Here is a 22,875-nt window from a genome sequence, read left to right on the forward strand (position 1 = left end):
CCCCCTCTGCATGACACCCCCTGACCCGAACGCCCCCTCACCCGACCTCCCCCCCGCACTTCACTCCTGCCTCGTTAAAGATGACCTGGCCACACATACACCTGACTTCTCACCTGCCTTACACCTGCCTCACACTTGATCACACCTGCCTCACATCACACCTCTCTCATTGCGTCTGCCTCACAACGCACCTGACACACCACACCTGCCTCATCACAGTACACCTGCTTCATACCACACTAGCCTCACACCACACCTGCTACTGCCATAATATTTTATATATATATATATATATATATATATATATATATATATATATATATATATATATATATATACTGTATATATCCCATTGGATCCCAGGGGTGCTGGGCGAGGCATGGCACTGGGTGGGTACTAAGCGTACCGCCCTCCGCCTATCGGCTCATAGTCGCGAAGCTCATAGGTCCCTCCCCGGGTGTTCCCTACTTTATAAAGACTTGAAAAATCCCAGTTCTGTCCAGTATTCCGGACACTGGGCTCCAATGGGATATATTACATTGAGGATGCGAGCTGTCATTTTTTTTTTTTTTTTACCCCTGCAGTTCATTCACTTTAACCTGGGCCAAATGTTCGTCGTTTTGCAGCGTATTTCACGTAACTCAGTGGCAGAAGAAACGTAAGGACAGCAGAAGCGAACTCGTTATACTGGAAATTTCTGATCGTCCCTTCCCCAGCGACTCATTTTGTATATCGTCCTATAGTAGAACTTTGTACTTTGACTCTTGGTAGTATATTGTACTAGTAGTAGTGCTTTTAGTACTTTGACTCTTTTATTCTTTTAGTACTTTGATTCATGTACTGCTTTGATTTTTTTTTTGAGAGCGTTAAGTGAAATATCTCTTAGGTAAAGGAATTAATGACGGCTGTATCGTACCACAACAGTTCACACATTCCTCCTGATCTGAATACAAACCTTGCTGGAGACAGCAAGAGTATACTGAAAAACACGTCGTCGGAAAGAAGAGATTATCAGAGTACAAACAGCCCTTCGTAACCTCAACCCAGTTTTAGTCTGATTGATTGATTTATTGGTTTATGTTGTTTGTGATTCTGTCCAGGGCGCCTACAAAGGTTATAAACGTCCACTACAAGAGCTCACGCAGCCTCATTACGGTTAATATAAGGTCAGGGGTCAACATAGGTCAACTTGGGGTTTATTGCTGACAGGGTTATTTCGCGGGTCAGGTTACGGGCAGATAAGGTGAGAGGTCAAGGTCAGGGGTCATATCTTAGTGGCTTGATACTTGCCATCCTCTCCGTATCTCTGACGTAATAATAGGGGTCAGTTGAGGTCACCCCCAGATAGACTGATATTGTGTTCCCTGATTACACTGGTCAGGTTACGGTTTAGGGTCAGAGGTCAGCTTTAGGTATATTGTGATTTGCATATTTTGGGGGGTCAGTTTTTATTCTGGTATATGTATTGTCGGAAGGACCTCTTACTGGATGCGGCGTCGGGAAATAGAGAGGAAAAGAGATAGATTTGAATATGGTTAGAAATATTGGAGGTGTGTGTGTGTGTGTGTGTGTGTGTGTGTGTGTGTGTGTGTGTGTGTGTGTGTGTGTGTGTGTGTGTATGTGTGTGTGTGTAATGGCGGATCAGAGAGGCAGGATCTGGAGTTCTGACAGTGAATGAGAGAGAGAGAGAGAGAGAGGCTGGAAGTTTCAAGTCGGGTGAGAGAGAGCTAAGTAATTGCCCTGCTAATTACTCCTCTTTGGCCACTGTCTCACTCTCTCACTCTCTCACTTTCTCACAACTTCCCCGTGGACATCATGACGAGGAGGCTGCAGTTCGGAGTCTTACGCTTTACTCTTACATTATTTTATTGATTTATTTATTTTCAGGGCGTAATTAACAAAGGTCGCCTGGTGGATTAGCGGATTGAGGCTCCCGGATCGGATTTAGCTCATAAGGATTTAAGTGTTTAGTTTTTATTAATCCCTTTACTACTAGAGGTCTGTGCGGAAGTAAATCTCTCTCTCTCTCTCTCTCTCTCTCTCTCTCTCATATTTCACTTGCTTTAATATTTCTGCCTTGCTTTTGCACCCCAACATTTCTCTCTCCTTGTCACTTTTTCCTCTCCATAATATTTCATTCTGGTTTCCTTTTATATATATTTTTCTCAGTGTTTTTCGTCTCCTTTTTTCTTCTTCTTATCTTTCTCTGATCTTAATCTCGTCTTCTCGTCTCCGTATTCTTAATCTCATCTCAGTCTCGCCTCTTTTTGTCCTTCGTGGTTTTTCCTCGTCTTTCCTTCCCAGCGTTTTCCATTTTTTGCTTTCCTATCGTTCTTTACTCTGTCTGAAATTTTCTCTTCCCTCTTCCCTTCCTCCTTATCTTCCTTCCTTTCTTTTCCTTAACACTTTCTTTTTCGTGGTTTATTTTTTCCCTCCAAATTTTCCTGTTACTTTGTCTTCTGTGTTTTTCTCTCTCCTTCTCACCATTTCGTCTGCCTTCCCGTTTTTCATCTTCTTTCCTCTCTTGTCATTTCCTTCAACATCTTCCCCCTCTGCCCTCTCATCTTTCCTCCTTCGTAATACATCTCTTCTCTTCGTTTTTTTCAGTTTCTCTTCCCTCTCCCTTCTCATCTTTCCCTTTTTATAATATATCATTTCTTCGTTTTTTCATTTCTCTTCCCTCTCCCTTCTCATCTTTCCCTTTTTATAATATATCATTTCTTCGTTTTTTCATTTCTCTTCCCTCTCCCTTCTCATCTTTCCCTTTTTATAATATATCATTTCTTCGTTTTTTCATTTCTCTTCCCTCTCCCTTCTCATCTTTCCCTTTTTATAATATATCATTTCTTCGTTTTTTTCAGTTTCTCTTCCCTCTCCCTTCTCATCTTTCCCTTTTTATAATATATCATTTCTTCGTTTTTTCATTTCTCTTCCCTCTCCCTTCTCATCTTTCCCTTTTTATAATATATCTTTTCTTCGTTTTTTCATTTCTCTTCCCTCTCCCTTCTCATCTTTCCCTTTTTATAATATATCTTTTCTTCGTTTTTTCATTTCTCTTCCCTCTGCCTTCGTATCTTTCCTTTTTTTTTTTTTTTTTTTCTCCCTCAACATTTTCTCTCTGGCGACTCATCTTATTTCCATGTTCTTAATATATTTGTTTTTGTTTTCTGTAATTTTCGATTTTCATTCTCACCTTTTTTCCCTCTAATTTTTGGCTTTATATATTCACCTATTTTTTATTTTTCTCTCTAATCTTGCCTTTTAATTCTGACCCTCTTTTTATTTCTCTGATTTTGGCATCTCACTCTCACTTTTCTCTCTCTCTCTCTCTCTCTCTCTCTCTCTCAGATTTTTGGCTCTGTATTCAATTTTTCCCCTCCAATTCTGGCTTTTCATTCTCGTACTTTTTTCTCCTCTTTTACATTGGCCTTTGATTCTCACCCCTTTTTTTCTATAGAATTTTTGGCTTTTCTCTTCTCACCCATTTCCAGATTTTTGCACCTAATTCTCCTTCTTTTTTTTTTCTTTTAATTATTTTTTGTTTATCTCAAATTTTTGCTTCTCATTCTCACCTTTTTTTTTTATTATTATTTTGTTCCCAAATTTTGGCTTTTCACTCACCCATTTTTTAATCTCAAATTTTTGTTTTTCATTCTCATCTTTTTTTTTTTTTTTGTCTAATTTTTGCATTTCATTCTCACCCTGTTTTTTTTTTTTTTTTTTTTTTTCCCCTGCTTCATTTTAACCATTTTTTCCTCTGCCCTTTTTTCTTTCTCTGATTTTTACTTCTCACTCTCACCATATATATTTTTTCTGTCATCTCATCTTGGCTGTTTTCTGGTGTGTGTGTGTGTGTGTGTGTGTGTGTGTGTGTGTTTTTCCGGTGTTTTTTCCCTCCCTCATAAATCCTTCGCCCCTTCAGTTCTTCCCCAGGTCACGCAAAAACACCAGCTCCTTCCCTTGTGCTGTGTGTGTGTGTGTGTGTGTGTGTGTGTGTGTGTGTGTGTGTGTGTGGCATTATTAAGTATTTGTTTTTCTGTGTGTATGAGTGTTTGTGTGTGTGTGTGTGTGTGTGTGTCTCATTATTAAGTATTTGTTTTTCTATGTGTGTGTGTGTGTGTGTGTGTGTGTGTGTGTGTGTGTGTGTGTGTGTGTGTGTGTGTTAGATATCCTCTGGCTGAAGAAAACACCGATATAGTTAACGGCAATAACATACAGGAGGATATTGAAGTAAAGCACCCAAAATAAGTCGCCTAGATAGAGGTGTTACGGAATTTAAGACAATCAGTATTCAACACAAAATCCTTGGCCGATTGCACATAGGAAGAATTTTTATGCTGACGGAGGCAATACTGGAGCCAATTTTAGGTAGCATATTTTAAGCCTAACACCACTGCCTAACACCTCCCCATTTAACACCACAGCTCCTTACTATCACCCTCTTACACCAGCGTCATACACCACGTCTCTTGCACTCACACCAGACACACACACACACTACCAACACCACGCCCATCTCACTGCGTCACTAACCATACAGTACCTCACCACACACACCACCACCACCACCGTTCAACACCACCACTTACAACACCTTACCACATATCATGCCACACCTCACCACATACCACGCCACACCACTACTAACCACACTCCTCACCTCTCACCGCTCCACACACCAGCACACCACTGCCATATGTCCACTTTCACACCAGCCTCACACCACCTTTGCCGCCACTAACACCCTGCCTCTCCCCCAGACGTGCTCAACGGGTACAATGGCACCATCTTCGCGTATGGCCAGACCTCCTCGGGCAAAACCCACACGATGGAGGGCAAGCTGGGAGACCCCACCTTCCAGGGTAAGATTATATATTATGTGACTTTTATATATTAATTGCAGGTTTATATCTTTCACTGTCTTTTATATCTACAGTGTAAGTTTATATCTTTCTCTCTCCTTTATATCTTTATAGTGTGTATCTTTCTCTCTTATATCGTTAGTGTAAGTGTATATCTTTATCTCTCATTTATATCTTTATAGTAAGTGTATATCTTTCTCTCTCTTTTATATCGTTATAGTAAGTGTGTATCTTTCTCTCTCCTTTATATCTCTTTCTTTCATTTAATGATGATGATGATTATGATGATGATGGTGGTGATGTTTACGGTAAGATAGGGTATTGTAGTGATCCTGATGATACCTGTACAGGACAAGACAGAGATCTTGAGGACAAGCTTGGGAAGGGGTGTGTGTGGGGAAAAGGGATTGGCTGGGATAGACGAGAATTGTGGATTGGGATGAGAGGGGAGTATGATCTGTGAAGGTGGGTGCAGTAGGAATAATAGAGTGCTGTGAAGGATAATTTGTCCGTTTCTTGCAAGAAGAAGAAGATAAAGAAAAAGAAGAAGATGAAGAAGAGATGATGATGATGATGATGATGATGAAGGAGAAGAAGAAGAAAAGTAGAGGAAGAGGAAGAAGAAAAGAGGAGGAAGTAGAAGATTACGAAGAAGAAGCAGACGAATGATAATAACAAGAGCAATATCAGCAGCAAATAATATATAATAATAATAAGAACGCCAACAGCTGCAAGATAACCTCCCAGTACTCTCATATACCTGGCGTCTTTTGAAACTAATAAAAAAATAGTAGAGTCTAGCTAGCAGAAACAAAAGGAGAAAGAATGCAAGTGGTAGTGAAGGGATTAGGTTGGGTTAGGTTGGGTTGGGTTGGGTTGGGTTAGTTTAGGTTAGGTTAGCGGCGGTATGTTGTCATATTTTCTGTATCTGGGTTGTATAAGGAAGCCCCTGCGGCCAAATTACAGCGGTGAAGTTCGTGTGCGCAGTGGTGTGAGTTGGTGTGCGCAGTGGTGTAGGATGGTGTGCACAGTGGTGTAAGTTGGTGTGCGCAGTGGTAAACTGGTGTGTGCAGTGATGAGTTAATGGCGCACAGTAATGTGAGTTGGTGGTGCTGTGATGTAAGTCAGTGTTGCAGTGATGTGAGTTAGTGGTGCAGTAATGTTAGTTAGTGGGGTAGTGATGTGAGTTAGTGGTACTGTGATGTAAGTTAATGGTACTGTGATGTGAGTTAGTGGTACTGTGATGTAAGTTAGTGGTGCTGTGATGTAAGTTAGTGGGGTAATGATGTGAGTTAGTGGGGTAATGATGTGAGTTAGTGGTGCAGTGATGTGAGTTAGTGGTACTGTGATGTAAGCTAGTGGTACTGTGATGTAAGTTAGTGGGACTTGGAGGTAAGTTAGTGACGCAGTGATGAATTAATGACTCTGTTTGCTGCTTTTTCTGGTCTGGTGGACGACTAAACAGTTTTCTGGAAGTTAAACTGCCATCAGGAAAAGTTTTAATTTACTTTTACAGCAGTTTCCCCTGGCGGCTTTTTTTTTTTTTCCAGGGGAGGGGGCAATAACCGGGACCCTTTATTAACCTCTTCGCTTCAGTAATACCGTTTTATTATTATTATTATTATTATTATTATTATTATTATTATTAATAGCAGTAGTAGTAGTACAGTAGTATATGGTTTTGGTATGGATGGTTGTCACATCTCGGCAAATAATAATCTAACTCGTAATTCCAGCCCGGCCCCTAACCCCAAGTTCTAGCCCTCTCTCCCTCCACCCAACCCCAAACCAACCCCTCTCCCACTCTTACAACCCCAATTCCTAGCCCCTTCTCCCTTCTCTTAACCCATCTTCCTGATCCCTTCTCCCTCCACCTACCCCCATACCAACTCTTCTCCTCTTATAACCCCAATTCCTAACCGCTTCTCCCTTCACCTAACCCCAAAGCAACCTCCTCTCCCTCCACCTAACCCCAAACCAACCTCTCTCCCCTCTTAATATAACCCCAATTCCTAACCCCTTCTCCCTCCACCTAACCCCAAACCAACCCCTCTCCCCCTCCTGTAACCCCAAATCCTAACCCCTTCCCCCTCCACCTAACCCCCATACCAGTCCCTTTCCCCCTCAAATAACCCCAATTCCTAACTCTCCTTCCCTCCACCTAACCTCAAACCAAACCCCTTCCCTTATCACAGCTCAAATTTTTAGCCCTCTCTCCCTCCACCTAACCCCCAACCAACCCCTCTCCCTCTCTCATAACCCCAGTTCCTAACCCCTTCTCGTTGCACCCCCAGGCATCATCCCTCGCATCGTGCACGACATATTCAACCACATCTACAACATGGAGGAGGCCCTGGAGTTCCACATCAAGGTGTCCTACTTCGAGATCTACATGGACAAGATTAGAGACCTGCTTGACGGTGAGGCTCGAGGATGACAGGGATTATTTTGGTAGAGCTCTGGTAGACGGTGAGGTAACAGGTTCTAGGATTACACTGATTTATAGAGCTATATTTACGGTGAGGCTCTAGGATTAAAGGGATTGATAGAGCTGTACAGTATTTACGGTTAGGCTCTACTGTAGGATTGCATGGATTACCTTGGCATTTATAGAGCTTCATTTACGGTGAGGCTCGAGGATTACTGTGATTTATAGAGCTGCATTTACGGTGAGGCTCTAGGATTACATTGATTTACAGGGCTGCATTTACGGTGAGGCTCTAGGATTACATGGATTACTTTGGCATTTATAGAGCCCTGGTTAACGGTGAGGCTCTAGGATTACAGGAATTACTTTGGCATTTATAGAGCCCTGGTGGACGGTGAGGCTCTAGGATTACATGGATTATTTTGGCGATTATATTTTCACGTTAAGGTAGTGCAGATTTTCGTCTTTTCACAATACTACGGCCCTACATCCTTCCTTAGCACTTCTTCGTGACTAGCGCTGTGCTCCTGTGTTAATCTTATGTTACAGCTTAGTATTCAAGATGGAGAGATGTCAATTTTAGGCCAAGTTAGAGTGCAAAGAGTATAATATTTTAGATTTTAATATTATAGTATTGTAGATCTTTTTGTATTGAAACAGTGGCATCTTTGCAATGTAATGTCCTAACACTTTTTCCTCAGCGATTTATTCTATCCATTACCCTTCATTATTCTCTCAGTTTGTATGTCTGTCTATCTGTCTGTCTATCTGTCTGTCTGTCTGTCTGTCTGTCTGTCTGTCTGTCTGCCCATCTGTCTATTTGTCAATCTGTTTATCTATCAATCTATCTATCTCTTCTTAAAAGGTACTAATTAAATAAAGCAAAAGAATATATCAGAGTGAGAGGCATAATGAGTCGCTAAATAGAGTGAGTTAAGAACCCATAGTGCCCCAGTAATGTGGAGGAAAATTTATGATGAAATTGTAGCAAGATATATATTTCTCTCTCTCTCTCTCTCTCTCTCTCTCTCTCTCTATGGCTATCAATCTTATCTATCTATCTGTCACTGCAAGAAAACTATCAGACTCAATGTAGACTTCTATCCTTCTTCCATCCCCTCTTCTGACCCCCTCTAACCCGTCCATCTCACCCCCTCTAACCCTTCCACCTCACCGCCTCTAACCCCTCCACCTCCCACATCTAACCCCTCGACCTCACCCCCTCCTAACCCCTCCATTTCACCCCGTCTAACCCCCTCCACCCCACCCCTTCTAACCCCATCTCACCCCCGCAGTGTCGAAGGTCAATCTGTCGGTGCATGAAGACAAGAACCGCGTGCCCTCCGTTAAAGGCGCCACGGAGCGGTTTGTGTCCTCGCCAGAAGAGGTGTTTGAGGTCATTGAGCTTGGGAAATCGAACAGGCACGTCGCAGTTACCAGTAAGTGATTCATCCTGGTTGTTGTTCATATTAATACCCTGTCCTGGGATAGAAGAAATTGGTGGTGGTGGTAGTGGTGTTGATGATGATGAGGATGAGCTGGAGGAGGATTATGATGATGATGATGATGATAGTGATGCTGCTGCTGATGATGATGATGATGAGGAGGAGGAGGAGGATTATGAAGATGATGATAATAATGATGATTATGATGATGAAACCTGTGCTGTATTAATTAATATTTACGTGTTAATTGTCTTGATGATGATGATGAGGATGATGATGATGAGGAGGAGGAGGGCGGCTAGGAGGATAATAGTGATGATGATGATGATGATGATGATGATGATGATGGGGAGGAGGAGGAGGAGGAAGAGGGCAAGGAGGATAATAGTGATGATGATGATGATGATGATGATAATGATGATGATGATGAGAAGGAGGAGGAGGAGGAGGAGGGCTGGGAGGATAATAGTGATGATGATGATGAGGAGGAGGAGGAAGAGGAGGGCTAGGAGGATAATAGTGATGATGGTGATGATGATGATGATGATGATGATGATTATGATGATGATGTTTCACTCCTTACCCATATTTCAATAATGCAAGGTGACTCATGAATAGCGCTTCTCTGTAAACTCACGTGGTGGTACCTTATGTGTTGTGGGGGCGGCTCAGTCGGCTGGTGTGGGCGTGGTTGTGGCGTCTAAAATAGGAAATGAGTATTGTAAATGATGCAGGGTAGATACTGACAACACTAAGCCGCCCTCACAACACACAAATCGCCAGACAGTGGAAGTTCAGCGGTATATATGGACTACCCTGTGTATTGCCTATTGTATTCCACTTATCCATAGTCTCTTCGGCTTTACCATACTCCCTGACACACAGTAACTCACACGTCACCATTGCTACGGTGCTGTGTTTCGTTTCGTCTGTCAAAAATTTTACTACACCTATCATTACAGTGCCGTTTCGTTTCGTTTAAGTACAGAATTATATTACACCAGTTATTATAGTGCTGTTTCATTTCGTTTCGTTTGTCAAGAATTATACTACAGCAATTATTACAGTGCTGTGTTTCCTTTCGTTTTAAGCACAGAATTATACCACACCAGTTTTTAGGGTGCTGTGTGTCGTTTCGTGTTGTTTCGTCAGGTAAAGAATTATGCTAACCCTCTCCCCCCTCCTCCTCGCAGACATGAACGAGCACAGTTCCCGCTCCCACAGTGTGTTCCTGATCCAAGTGAAACAGGAGAACATCGAGAACCAGAAGAAACTACTGGGCAAACTGTACCTGGTGGATCTGGCAGGCTCAGAGAAGGTGAGGTGAACGTGACCAGGGTTTAAGTGGTTCAGGTGACAGGTGGGTTGAGGTTCAGGTGACAGGAGGGTTGAGGTTCAGGTAAGAGGAGGGATTAAAAAGTTCAGTTAACAGGTGGGATTAAAAGTTAAGGTAACAGGTGGTTGAGGTTCAGGTGACAGGTGGGCTGAGGTGCAGTTAACAGGTGGGTTGTTGGGAGGGTTTAAAGGTTCAGTTAACAGGTGGATTTAGCTAGGGGTTAAGAGAGGTTCAGTTAAGAGGATGATTGTTGTGTTCACCCAGTCCATCATTACTCAGAATATTCCTTTAAATTAATTAGAATATTCCTTTAGATGAATTAGAGTATTCCCTTAAACTTGATTCTCCTACTGTAATTCCGGCATCAAAAGTCTTGCCACCGCTCTTGCTCCTCTCTCCACGAGACTTTGCAAATTTGTCTGGTGAAAATCGGAGGAAAAATTTCATCATTGCCGGTGTCTATGGATGGATGAGGTAGATTGGTAGAGTCCATGAAGAGAGGACAGGATTTTTGTTTGCGACTGTACATAGCGTGAAGTAGTGAGTGTTTTATTGTGTGGATAGGTTGGGAAGAGGGGTACAGAGCGTGTGGAAGCAGGAGAGGGGGCAGGATTTTTTTGTCTGCGATTGTACATAACGTGAAGTAAGTGAAGAGAGAACCAGGAGGGGGGACGGGATTATTTTCTGTGATTGTACGTAACATGAAGTAGTGAGTGTTTTATTTTGTGGACAGGTTGGGAAGACCGGTGCTGAGGGTGTGGTGCTGGACGAGGCTAAGAATATCAACAAGTCCCTCTCAGCACTGGGTAATGTCATCGCTGCTTTGGCTGACGGCAAGGTGCGTATCCTTCACTGTTTTTAAGTATCCTTCCCTGTTTTTTAAGTATTCTTCCCTGTTTAAGTATCCTTCCCTGTTTTTTAAGTATTCTTCCCTGTTTAAGTATCCTTTCCTGTTTCTTAAGTATCCTTCCCTGTTTCTTAAGTATCTTTCCCTGTTTCTTAAGTATCCTTCCCTGTTTCTTAAGTATTCTTCCCTGTTTCTTAAGTATCTTTCCCTGTTTCTTAAGTATCCTTCCCTGTTTCTTAAGTATCCTTCCCTGTTTCTTAAGTATCTTTCCCTGTTTCTTAAGTATCCTTCCCTGTTTCTTAAGTATCCTTCCCTGTTTCTTAAGTATCTTTCCCTGTTTCTTAAGTATCCTTCCCTGTTTCTTAAGTATCCTTCCCTGTTTCTTAAGTATCCTTCCCTGTTTCTTAAGTATCCTTCCCTGTTTCTTTAATCTCTCTCTCTCTCTGTTTCTCTCTCTCTCTCTCTCTCTCTCGTATGCCCCGATTTTCGTCTTTTTTACTGCATAATTCTGGTAACGCATTGGCAGAAGATAGTGAAGTGGCTCTACATCTTCTCCAGAGCACTTCTTCGTGACTAGCACCATATTTCAGTGTTAAGATATTGCCACAGCTCGGAGATTGAGAACTCGTAATTACAGGCTGTGTTAAAGAGAAACGAGCATAATATTCTCTCTCTCTCTCTATATATATATCTCTGTCTCTCTCCTCAGACCCACGTGCCCTATCGTGACTCTAAGCTGACTCGTATCCTGCAAGAGAGTCTGGGAGGCAACGCACGCACCACCATCGTCATCTGCGCCTCCCCTGCGTCCTTCAATGAGGCGGAGACCAAATCCACCCTAGACTTCGGCAAGAGGTACTGTGCACGCGTGAGACAAGTTCCTGCACAGTATTAGGTATTGTGCACACGTAACACTAAGATCCTGCTCAGTATTAGGTGCTGTTGTTGTTATTAATGATTATCGTGGTGGTTATGTTGATGATGTGAAAATAATAATAATAATGATAATAGTAGTAGTAGACTATACTTCTCCCCACCCTAGATTGGAAAGGAGATCTGGATTATGATGATGATGATAAGGAGAATGATGATGATGATAAGATGATGATGATGAATATGATGATGATGATGATAAGGAGAATGATGATGATGATGATAATGATGATGATGGGGATGATGTTAATAAAACAGTCTCTCCAAATGTCTTCGATTAATCATATGTGTCCTTAACAGAGCCAAGACGATCAAGAACTGCGTGATGGTGAACGAGGAACTGACCGCTGAGGAATGGAAGAGGCGGTTCAACAAGGAGAAGGAGAAGGTGAGGCAGGAGGGTAGGGCAGAGAGAAGATGAGAGATGAGGCAGGGAAGTGAGGCAGGAGGGTGAGGGGAGGCAGGGGGTGAGGTAGGGGATGAGGCAGAGAGATGAGGAAGGAGGGTGAAGCATGCGGTGAGGCAGGGAGGTGAGGTAGGGGGTGAGGCAGGGAGTTGAGGGAGGGGGTGAGGCAGGAGGGTAAGGCAGAGAGAAGATGAGGTAGGAGGCGAGGCAGTAGGTGAGGCAAAGGGTGAGAGGCAGGGAGGTGAGGCAGAGGGTGATATTATGTTGATGATGATGATGACGATATTCAATTAAATTATACTCTGTCTTTCTAACTAACCCCTTTTTCCAGAACACCAAGCTGAAGGCCCAGGTGGAACGCATGGAATCAGAGCTGGCCAGGTGGCGCGGCGGAGAGAAGGTGTCGTCCGAGGAGCAAATATCTGTCGACATGGAGAAGTCTATGGTGTCATCTGTGGTGGAAGGTGAGGGGGAGGAATTATGGTTATGTGGAAGGTCATGGGGAGGAATTAAAGTTACGTGTAAGGTGAGGAGAGAGAAATTATAGTTACGTGGAAGGTGAGAGGGGGAAGTTATAGTGTGTCATTTGTGGTGGAAGGTGAATGACTCTAAGCCACTTGGAATATGTCCGTAATCCAGTATGACCCTAAGCCGCCTGGAATATGACCTTAAGTCGCTATGACCCACAACCACTTGAAATGTGACCTAAACCACAGTGACCCAAAGCCACCTGGAATGACCCTAAGCCACCTGGAATATAACCCTAATCCAGTATGACCCTAAGCCACCTTGTTCCCTTCACAGAGCCACGGAAGCCAGCAGCACCGCCCCTGAGCAACGAGGTGCGTGACGCGTGGGAGAAGGAGAGAGAGCAGCTTTACCTCAGTCTGGACGAGAAGGACGAGGAGATCAACCAGCACAGCCAACTCGCCGAGAAGCTCAAGGAACAGATGCTGGAGCAGGAGGAGGTGAGTCACGTGCCCTGAGTCGTATTCTCGTCAGCAAAGTAGCGCCTTAGCATTCCTTTGTGTCTAGTTCTGCCCCTCGAACATGCCAATTTCTTCCTGTCGTCTTCTGAGTGTTTATTTTTTCGCCCTTTATTTCTCTGTGTTCTCTCCTACGTGTTTATTTCCTCCTGTCATTTATGTTTATTTTCTGTCTGTCATTTCTTATGTGTTTATTTCTTCCTGTCATCTACGTGTTTAATTCTTCCTGTGGCCCTTTGACCCATCATTGCCCAGGGACCTTGTGGTAGGATTGTGCTAGGAGGGTACTTAGCTATCCTGCACCAGTTGTCTTATAATCACAAACCTCTTAAAAACCTCATAAAAACTCCCAATCCACAGCTGATCGCCGCCACCCGCCGCGACTACGAGGTGTTGCAGACGGAGATGTCGAGGATCCAGGCCGAGAACGACTCAGCCAAGGACGAGGTGAAGGAGGTCCTGCAGGCCCTCGAGGAGCTGGCCCTCAACTACGACCAGAAGAGCCAGGAGGTGGAGAGCAAGTGCAAGGAGAACGAGACACTGAACGAGGAACTGACTGATAAGCAGGTGAGAGGGGTTACACTGGGTCTGCTTTCACCTGACGGGCTTGGGCTACTACCAAAACTTGAATATTAAGCCGTGGTTGTATTAGTATTTCATAAGTCTTTGCTGTGAGGTGCGAATGCGTCTCCTCGGTTAATAGTCAAATCGACCCTCCAGTCTGAGCACACCTGGCCATCAACTGAGCTGAAAGTTGTTAAGTATCTTCATCAGGTTATAACACACACGCCATGGTGGTAGTGGTAGTAATACAGGTGGTGGTGGTGGTGGTGGTGGTGGGGGTGTTAGTGGTGGTGGGGGTGGTAGTGGTGTGGTAGTATTTGTGGTAATGGTTGTGATGGTGGTGAGGCCTAGTCTCTGTTAACTTACATGAGATTTTTGGGGGTGGGTGGGCAGATGTAGATAAGACTGCTAATCTAAATGAGGCTCAGTCTCTTGTATCTCATCTCCAGACTGCCCTAGTAACGATGCAAGGTGAGCTGCAACAGATGCGTGACTCGTCCGTGCATCAGCGGCGCCGCATGAACGAGATGCTTTGTTCCCTGCTGACCGACCTGGGCGAAGTGGGTCACGTGGTGGGGGGCACTGCCTCTGACCTCTCCCTTAAAGTGGTACGTGGTTGTGTGTGTGTGTGTGTGTGTGTGTGTGTGTGTGTGTGTGTGTGTGTGTGTGTGTGTATTAACAGGTGCATGCATCAGAGTGAGTAAAGATGCGTTGGGTTAATTTCCTTCGTAATTCAGTGTTACTTCCAGCCTCATTCACATCAAAAGTTTCCACATAGCCCACACTTCATTAAATATCCTGAAGAGTCCGAGATACCTCTTTTTTCGTAAAGAAGTAATAAAGAAAGGATATTGTACATTTTCCATTCAGTTACACAGTGCATGCAAGACTACTAACCTCCCCGTCTGGCGTTATCCAAAGTCATATAAAAATACGGTATGCCCCTGTATATAATTAATTCCATTTCCCACGTCTCACCCCAGCTTTCTCTTTGCATCTCACCCCAACCCTCTCCCTGTGTCTCACCCCAGCCTTGCTGCATCTCACCTCAACTCTTCCTGCATGTAATCCCAACCCTTGCATCTTACCCCAGCCTTACTGCTTCTCACCCCAACCATCTTTCTGCGTCATACCTAAACCCTTTCCCTGCGTCTCACCCCAACCCTGCCGCATCTCACCCCATCTCTCTTCCTGCGTCTCACCTAAATCCTCTCCCCGCCACACAGAACGCCGGGGACCCCAACAAACTGGAGGAGGAGTTCACGATGGCGCGCCTATATGTGTCCAAGATGAAGAGCGAGGTGCGCAACCTGGTCCAGCGATGCAGCACCTTAGAGAACTTCCAGGTGAGTGCCAATCGGCCATCTATCTGTCTCTCTGTGTATCTGTATCAATCTGTCCACCTATATGTCTGTCTACTTATCTGTCTATCTGTGTATCTTTTGCCAAATGCCTTTATCCTGTAAGGGATGGCCACAGACAAATTGCCCCCATGTTGCCCTGTCCTCTACCATTTTGCCGCCCTTCCTTCATCTCACACCACCCTCTCTAGTATATCTTTCCACTCAATCATTGTCACATTCTTGGTCTTACCTTCTTATTCGCCGCTTCCATCTCACGCATATACACTCTTCTGGTCAGTCTCTCAGTTTCCATCCCCTAAAAATATCCAATAAAGGAATCCGTTTAAATCAAGCATCAAGCTATCTCTCTTTGCATATTTAATTATCAGGACATCAAGACTCAGTCAGGAAACGTTTCATGTCTCTATTTGTTTATATTCTTTTCACCTTAACTTGGCCTAGGTTTTCGTCCTTTTGCAGGTTATTTCACATACATTGCTGGAGGAAAAAGGCAATACTAGGCACTACATCCCTTTTATAGCACTTCCTCGTGATTAACATCAGATTTTATTGTTAATCTATTGTTACAACTGAATACTGAAGAAGAGATGGCAACGTCAGGCTAGATTAGCGTAAAAGCAGTATAATCTTAGTATGATCCGAGAGTATCCATAATATAATCTGAGTGTATAATCTTAGTATGATCCGAGAGTATCCATAATATAATCTGAGTGTATCCATAGTCTGAGTGTATCTGTAGTATAATCTGAGTGTATTCATAGTATAATTGAGTATATCCGTAGTATATTGTGTGTATGTTCCCCAGGGCGACTGCAACAAGAAGATTGACGAATACGAGCATGAACTGAGTGAGTGTCGTCTTCTGATCAGCCAACACGAGGCCCGCATGAAGACGCTGCAGGAGTCCATGCTGGAGGTGGAGGTGCGCAAGAGGCAGCTGGAGGAGCAGGTAAGGAGTAGATGGGTTTGAGGAACAGCTGATTGAGTCCCAGGTGTAGGAGGAAGAGGTGTTACAGGTGTGGTGTGTGTGTGTGTTGAGGAAATGGGAGTGTGAGTCTCTGAGGAAGACTTTTATTAGAGAGTTCATAAGTAGGTATGTGTTCATAGGTGTTCATAGGCAGATGTTCAGAGATAGATATAATAGGCAGCTTGAGTAGATAGGGAGTAGGTATCTCCCTTCAGCTAAATAGATAAAATATAAAGATGCCAGCTTACTAAAGAAGTCAGTGTTATAAGACAAGTACTGCTAAGTGGTCAGATGCTGCATTACCTGTATATAAACTGGAATGATGAATCTGTAAGAAATATCGGTGTACACTTAGCGCCAAATAGTATGAGACAAAGGACGATGGCTACTAAAAAATGCCTCATAATTTTTCCCCACGTTCGTAAACGTACTTTAAAAGACCTAAAAATTTAAATATGTTTCTGGGGAATAGTTATACCAAGTGTGAAGTGATTTGGTGAAGAAATAAAGGAATGGCCCCAAGTTGAAATGTATTTGGAAGAAAAAGTTGCAGTATTCCTAACTTTTGTGTGGAGACCTGAAACAAGCAAGGAAAAGAAGAAGAAGAAGAAGAAAAAGGACAGTACAGAAGCAGCTGTAATCGTGAAAGCAGCGATCACCAGGATAAAGTTGCTATTTTGTAGGCAGTATAGTGGTATATGGTTATATTATAGAGAAGATAATATGATTGATGTTATTATCTGGTGGTGTAGGTTGACCTGCTATATGATGATGATGATGATGATAATGATGATGAGGAGGAGGATGACGATGATGATAACATTAATAATCTTGACGATGACGGTGATTTTGATGGGGACGATAACGGTGTTTATGATGACGATGATGATGATGTCTCCCAGGTTGACTCCCTGACCGAGGAGGTGGCCAAACTGAAGGCAGCTAGCAGCCTGGAGGTGGCCGAGGGTCTGACTCAGGAGGCGGTGGAGAAGCAGCTGGAGGCCCACAGGGAGCTACACCAGAAGCAAGTGACGCTCCTTAGGCAAGAGATCAACGCCAAGCAAGCCCTGGTGGAGGATCTGAAGGAGTGAGTATCAGCGCCTTAAGATGTACACGCGAATACAGTAACTGGTGACCCTCATTACAGAGAAAAGAGTCCTTCATATATATATACAACTAATTAGATCTGTAACACCCCTCTTCCCTCTCGCCCATCTTCTAATATATTTCATTTTCATGGTGTCTAGGCGTCTCTAACTGAGCTATATGAAATTTTACTCTTTTTTTACTTTATTGGGAAAAGATAATTTTTGTGGACTTCCAGCTTTTGATACCCTCTTTCCACTAAATAAATATGTAAATGAATAAATAAATAAAGGGCTGTCTGTTCATCTCTAGAAATTTATGGCACAGAGACCTAGAAGTTAGCATTTGTGTAGAGTGGATATGTAGGTGATATTGAATAAAAAGAGACCTAGGAATTATTCTCGGTTCATAATGGCTTTGCAGGTGAAATATTAGTTACTTCCTTGCCATTTATTTTCACATATTGATACTGTGATTCCTCAATTTTCACATATACCTGACACTGTGATTCCTCAAGTTTTACACATATCTGACACAATGATTCCTCAATTTTCACATATATCTGACACTGTGGTTCCTCAGTTTTCACATATATCTGACACTGTGATTCCTCAATTTTTTTCATTGCTCTGACACTCTCATCCCCCCCTCCCCCTCCAGCCAAAACCAGAAGCTGAGTGTGGAACATGAGGCCCTAAAGGTGGAGCATAACCGTCTGAAGCAGGAGGAGGCTGAGAAGAGCGCACGCCTTCACGAGCTGATGTGAGTAGTGCAGTTTACCATTGTTGCAATATTCGTAGTGCACTGCCTAGGTTATTTATGTTTTGGGTATTGCAATGAACCACTGCTGTAGTTGCTGATGTGGAGTTTTTTTTTATTTCTGTTGTAGTTATTGATGTCGATTTTTTCTATTGTTGTTTAGGCTGTTGATGTGTTTTTTGTCATTTGTTTTTGCCAGTGCTGTTTTTTTTTTTTTTTCCTCGTTTTAGCTGTTGATGTTTTTTTTTCTGTTGTTTTAGTCATTGATGTGGTTTTTTTCTGCCGTTAGTAAAGCACTTTCATTTGCCTTATAGTAATAATAATAGTAATAATAATAATAATAAAGGTCAGGTGGATATCTCTTTTGCATGATGGATTGCTTTGGTTTCTGTGCTTGCACTGGCACAGAATGTTGGTAGAAATGTTGGCAGAGGTAGAGAATGGTGGCAGAAATGTTGGCAGAGATAGGGAATGTTGGTAGAGATAGAAAACAGAAGCAGAAATACTGTATTGGCAAAGATAGAGAATGTTGGCAGTAATGGTGGCAGAGACAGAATGGTGGCAGAAATGTTGGCAGAGATAGGGAATGGTGGCAAATGTGTCAGCAGATAGAGACTGTTGGCAGAGATGTTGGCAGAGACAGAGAATGGTGGCAGAGATAAAAAATGGTGGCAGAAATGTTGGCAGAGATAGAGAGAATGTTGGCAGAGGTAGAGAATGGTGGCAGAAATGTTGGCGGAGATAGTGAGAATGTTGGCAGGGATAGAGAATGGTGGCAGAAATGTTGGCAAAGATAGAGGATGTTGGCAGAAGTGTTGGCAGCCAAAAGTTGGCAATCAGTGACGGACCAGGGAGTGTTTTGATGCACCGAACCACCGATAACATTATTTTATTTTATTCTTCCAATCTCCAGACGATTATTTCCAGCTTAGGAGGGCTTTATCGCACTGAAGGGGCTGAGGGAGGCTGGATCAAACCCCTCCAGGTCCAGCAGTGAAGCCTAAGATGAGGAAAACCGTCTGGAGAGTGTAGGCATGACGTGATAGAAAATACGTAAAGAAATAGGTAAAGAGGATGAAGTATGTCTCACTTCTGTCTAAATATCTGTCTGTCTGTCAATCAGTCAATCTATCTATCTATCTATATATCTGTCTATCTCTCTGTCTCTCTCCATCTGTCTATCAGTCGAGCTACCTATCTATCCATCTTTCTGTCTGTTTACCCATCGAGTCTTGACGTATTGGGGTGATAGTTAAAGCCTTCATTAACCTCTACACTTCGTTAAACCTCCCCACCACTTCGTTTACCCTCCCCACCACTTCGTTTACCCTCCCCTCCACTTCGTTAAACCTCCCCACCACTTCTTTAAACCTCCCCACCACTTCGTTAAACCTCCCCTCCTCTTCGTTAAACCTCCCCACCACTTCGTTTACCCTCCCCACCACCTCGTTAACTTTCCCTCTTCGTTACCCCCCCACTTGCAATCGCTTAGATATACTAGGAATGAGGTGAATAATTCGTCATCGGTGTGAAGTGGTGAAGAGTATAGTGGGATTCGGTTTTATCTTTGCCTAATTATTCACTTAGCACCACATCACGTGACTTCTAAGTAATTATCAGATCACGTATAACTTCTAAGTAATTATCAGGTCACGTGACTTCCACATAATTAGCAGATCACGTGAATGCCAAGTAAAAGTCACTTGTCAAATAATTATCATCACATGACTTCGAAGCAGGAATCAAATCACGTGACTTCCACATAATTATCACATCACGTAACTGCCAAATAAAAATCACGTGACTTCCATATAATTATCAAATCACGTGACTAAATAATTAACTGATAAGTTGACTCAGTTATCAGATCACGTGACTCAAAATAAACCACGTGACTTCCATGTAATTAGCAAATCACATGACTTCACATAATTATCGGATCACGTGACTTCCATATAATTATCAAATCACGTGACTCAAACATCACGTGACTTCCATAGAATTATCAAATCACGTGACTCAAAATAAAGATCACGTGACTTCCATATAATTATCAATTCACGTGACTTCACATAATTATCAAATCACGTGACTTTATTATCGGATCACGTGACTTGCAAATGATCCCTTGTTGCTGGTGTTGACTGCTTACAAATTTAATGTTGCATCATGTTGATAATTCTGCAATAATTGACAGTAGATAGTTTTTTTTTTAATGCGAGGAAGAAGGAACCTAAGGCCAGAAGTCTGCAAAATTATTCCCTCCAAGAAAAAAACAAAACAAAAAACAAAAACAAAGTAACAGAGAGCCAAATTCAACATCCGTAGGGTTTGTTTTGTTGCTGTTTTTTTTTCTGCTGTTGCTGTTGTCGTAATCCCAGGACTGTCTAAACTCCGTGGACTGCAGGCTGAAACTATCCACCTGCAGTCCACCATCTTCCTTTCGGGGGATAGGGAGGTAGTGAAGGGAAATTTGTATAACTGGGCAGGCTTAGCATATCCCTATATCAGTGCCACCACGTGAAGGCGCCTCTCCAACACCACAGGCTTGCTTACGTGTGTTGTTGTGTTGTAAGGTTTGTTTTATCAGCTTGGTGTTGTTTTGATTTTTTCGTTTTGTTTTCCTTTACTGTGTGTGTAATAATATTCCTGTAGCCTCTTCAGTACGAGGACGTCTTTTTATATAGTTCTAGATTTATTTTACTGAATTTAGTAAAGACGTTTCATGTCTGTATCTGTCTGTCTATGGTCAGAAGCCATAATCCCGCGAGGCTGTTTGTCTCTGAGTTGTTTTACGGGGAGGGGCACAAACCCTCCCCCAACCCACTTGTTGACACGTTGGGAACACGTATGGGTTGGTTATATGGTTACCACCCAGCGTTGTAAATGGTTTCCTGGCATACAGGAAGCCATTAGGCTTGTCACTCAATGTAAAGCCACCTGAAAAGGAAAGAAGAGTAATAAAAAGCGACATGAAAGTTGGTAGAAATAGGGAGAGAGGAGGACAGACACAGAAAAAGAATGATAAAGGTGAGAGAAGAAGTAGGCAGCACTACATCAAGAGAGTGGATGATGGTCGCCACCACCTGCACTCCCATAATTCTTAAAAAGTCACTTGCACCGGATTCAGTTTTTCTCAGTGTACAAGTAAGATTGACCATTTATTTATTTATTTATTTATTTTTGCTTCCACCAGATTTTTCAAGTACCCCTTCAGTCCAATGACGTGCTTTTCACTTTTTTTTTTAATTTAAAATATTTATATTAGTAAAAATGATATACTCTTTTCACCTTAGCTTGGCCCAGATTTTCGTCCCTTTTCAGCTTATTTCATGTAACTCACTCGCAAAATAAGATGATACTACGACTCCACGTCCCATTGCACTTCTTCGTGACTAGCATCGTATCCTATTGTTAATCTACTGTTGCAGCTCAGCGTTCAAAATAGAGAGGTGGCGATTTGAGGCCAAGTTAGAGTAAAAAGCGTATAGAAAAGGCTGTACCTAGATCCGTGAATTTTGAGAAGTTTCCCCTAAGCTGAGTAAAATGTCTGGAAGTAGGGCAAAGAAAATGGATAATGGATCATCGGTGTGAAGGGATTAAGAACCGTTTAGTAAGGAAAGGGTTGAGAGAGAGAGAGAGAGAGAGAGAGAGAGAAAGAGAGAGAGAAATGATTAGATCCTTTACTACTAGTGTGTTGGTTTTACTTGTATGTAATTATTTATCTATATATTTATTTATTTACTTACTGTCATTACTTTTAGTCATGATATGGATGGTAGCTAAAAGGGCCTCTCGTGACACTGCCTTAATCCTGTTTTTGTAATAATAATAGTAATCATCATCATCATCATCATCATCATCATTACAAGAATTCTGAAGTTGGTGAAGGAATATTCAGTGAACTCCACATTCCAGATGAAAATACTTTTGTTATCATTGTAGACCTGTAATAAGGGACTTCCGGTATGACTCAGAATTCTTTACGGATTTTTACCTATGGCCATGAGATCGGGGTCACGGTCATTCATACTCTGCAGATTATGTTCACTCATGACCCACTACATTTCCACAGAGTTTAGTCAAAGTCGGCCAAACACTTTCCAATGTAGCACTTCCAGGCATGAGGCGGCCACTTTGATTTTCCTCAATATCTCTGAAAGTATTTGTTGGATCTCCATGTCAGTACCCAGGTGCACTTGTATATGCTGACGACTACACACTGGAACATTTGTAAAGCAGTTGATTCAGTAGTTTTGGCTGTGCAGGAGAGCGAAATCTGAAAAGTATCATAGAGGGCGCTATTGCTGCGCTAGTGCTAGGGAAAAAAAAAAAGTGCCCAAAGAAGCCTGCAACCAAGATACATCACTCCTGAAAATATTAAGGCTGCATCTTGAACGGTCTTGGAATGCCAGCCTTCTCCCCCCCCCCAAAAAAAAAAAAGGCAAAATAATATCTACAGTATTATTGAGAACTGCACATTCTATGGGGTTCTTAATAATCATCATCATCATCATCGTCATCATCAGAAACATATGAATAGACTGGTATTTTTTTTAGACGCCAATAAGCTTTGAAGGAAAAGAATATATCCCACAAATGAATTTTAACAAATATAAAAAATATACGTTATTATATCTTTCAGCGGATGTTAACATGATCAATATTCAATAATTTTTTTAAAGACTTCATGCTTACCAAAGATTGAGTCATATTTTAAAATATTCCCAAAGGAGAGGATATATATATATATATATATATATATATATATATATATATATATATATATATATATATATATATATATTAGTAGCAAAAGCATTCCAGAAAAAGTGACGTGAAAATGGCGTCGCAGTATGCATTAAAAAAAAAAAGTTGAGATCTTTAATTCA

At 42.3% G+C, this 22,875-nt stretch overlaps 1 protein-coding gene across 1 annotated transcript in view; it reads left to right on the forward strand.

Moving 5' to 3' along the window:
- The window catches only part of LOC145414382 (kinesin heavy chain-like), a 197,890-nt gene that overhangs the window by 150,227 nt on the left and 24,788 nt on the right, over positions 1-22,875 (forward strand). The window contains exons 3-17 of the mRNA XM_080283920.1: positions 4,761-4,862; positions 7,157-7,282; positions 8,586-8,729; positions 9,929-10,053; positions 10,805-10,909; positions 11,628-11,773; positions 12,152-12,239; positions 12,589-12,721; positions 13,062-13,225; positions 13,604-13,810; positions 14,257-14,415; positions 15,034-15,153; positions 15,977-16,120; positions 17,041-17,225; positions 17,885-17,986. Of these exons, the coding sequence (XP_080140046.1) occupies positions 4,761-4,862; positions 7,157-7,282; positions 8,586-8,729; positions 9,929-10,053; positions 10,805-10,909; positions 11,628-11,773; positions 12,152-12,239; positions 12,589-12,721; positions 13,062-13,225; positions 13,604-13,810; positions 14,257-14,415; positions 15,034-15,153; positions 15,977-16,120; positions 17,041-17,225; positions 17,885-17,986 (2,050 nt within the window). The remainder of the gene's footprint in view (positions 1-4,760; positions 4,863-7,156; positions 7,283-8,585; positions 8,730-9,928; positions 10,054-10,804; positions 10,910-11,627; positions 11,774-12,151; positions 12,240-12,588; positions 12,722-13,061; positions 13,226-13,603; positions 13,811-14,256; positions 14,416-15,033; positions 15,154-15,976; positions 16,121-17,040; positions 17,226-17,884; positions 17,987-22,875) is intronic.

Source organism: Coenobita brevimanus, chromosome 99 (genome assembly GCF_032717465.1).
Source record: "Coenobita brevimanus isolate Jiangsu-jjx chromosome 99, ASM3271746v2, whole genome shotgun sequence".
Taxonomy (NCBI): domain Eukaryota; kingdom Metazoa; phylum Arthropoda; class Malacostraca; order Decapoda; family Coenobitidae; genus Coenobita; species Coenobita brevimanus.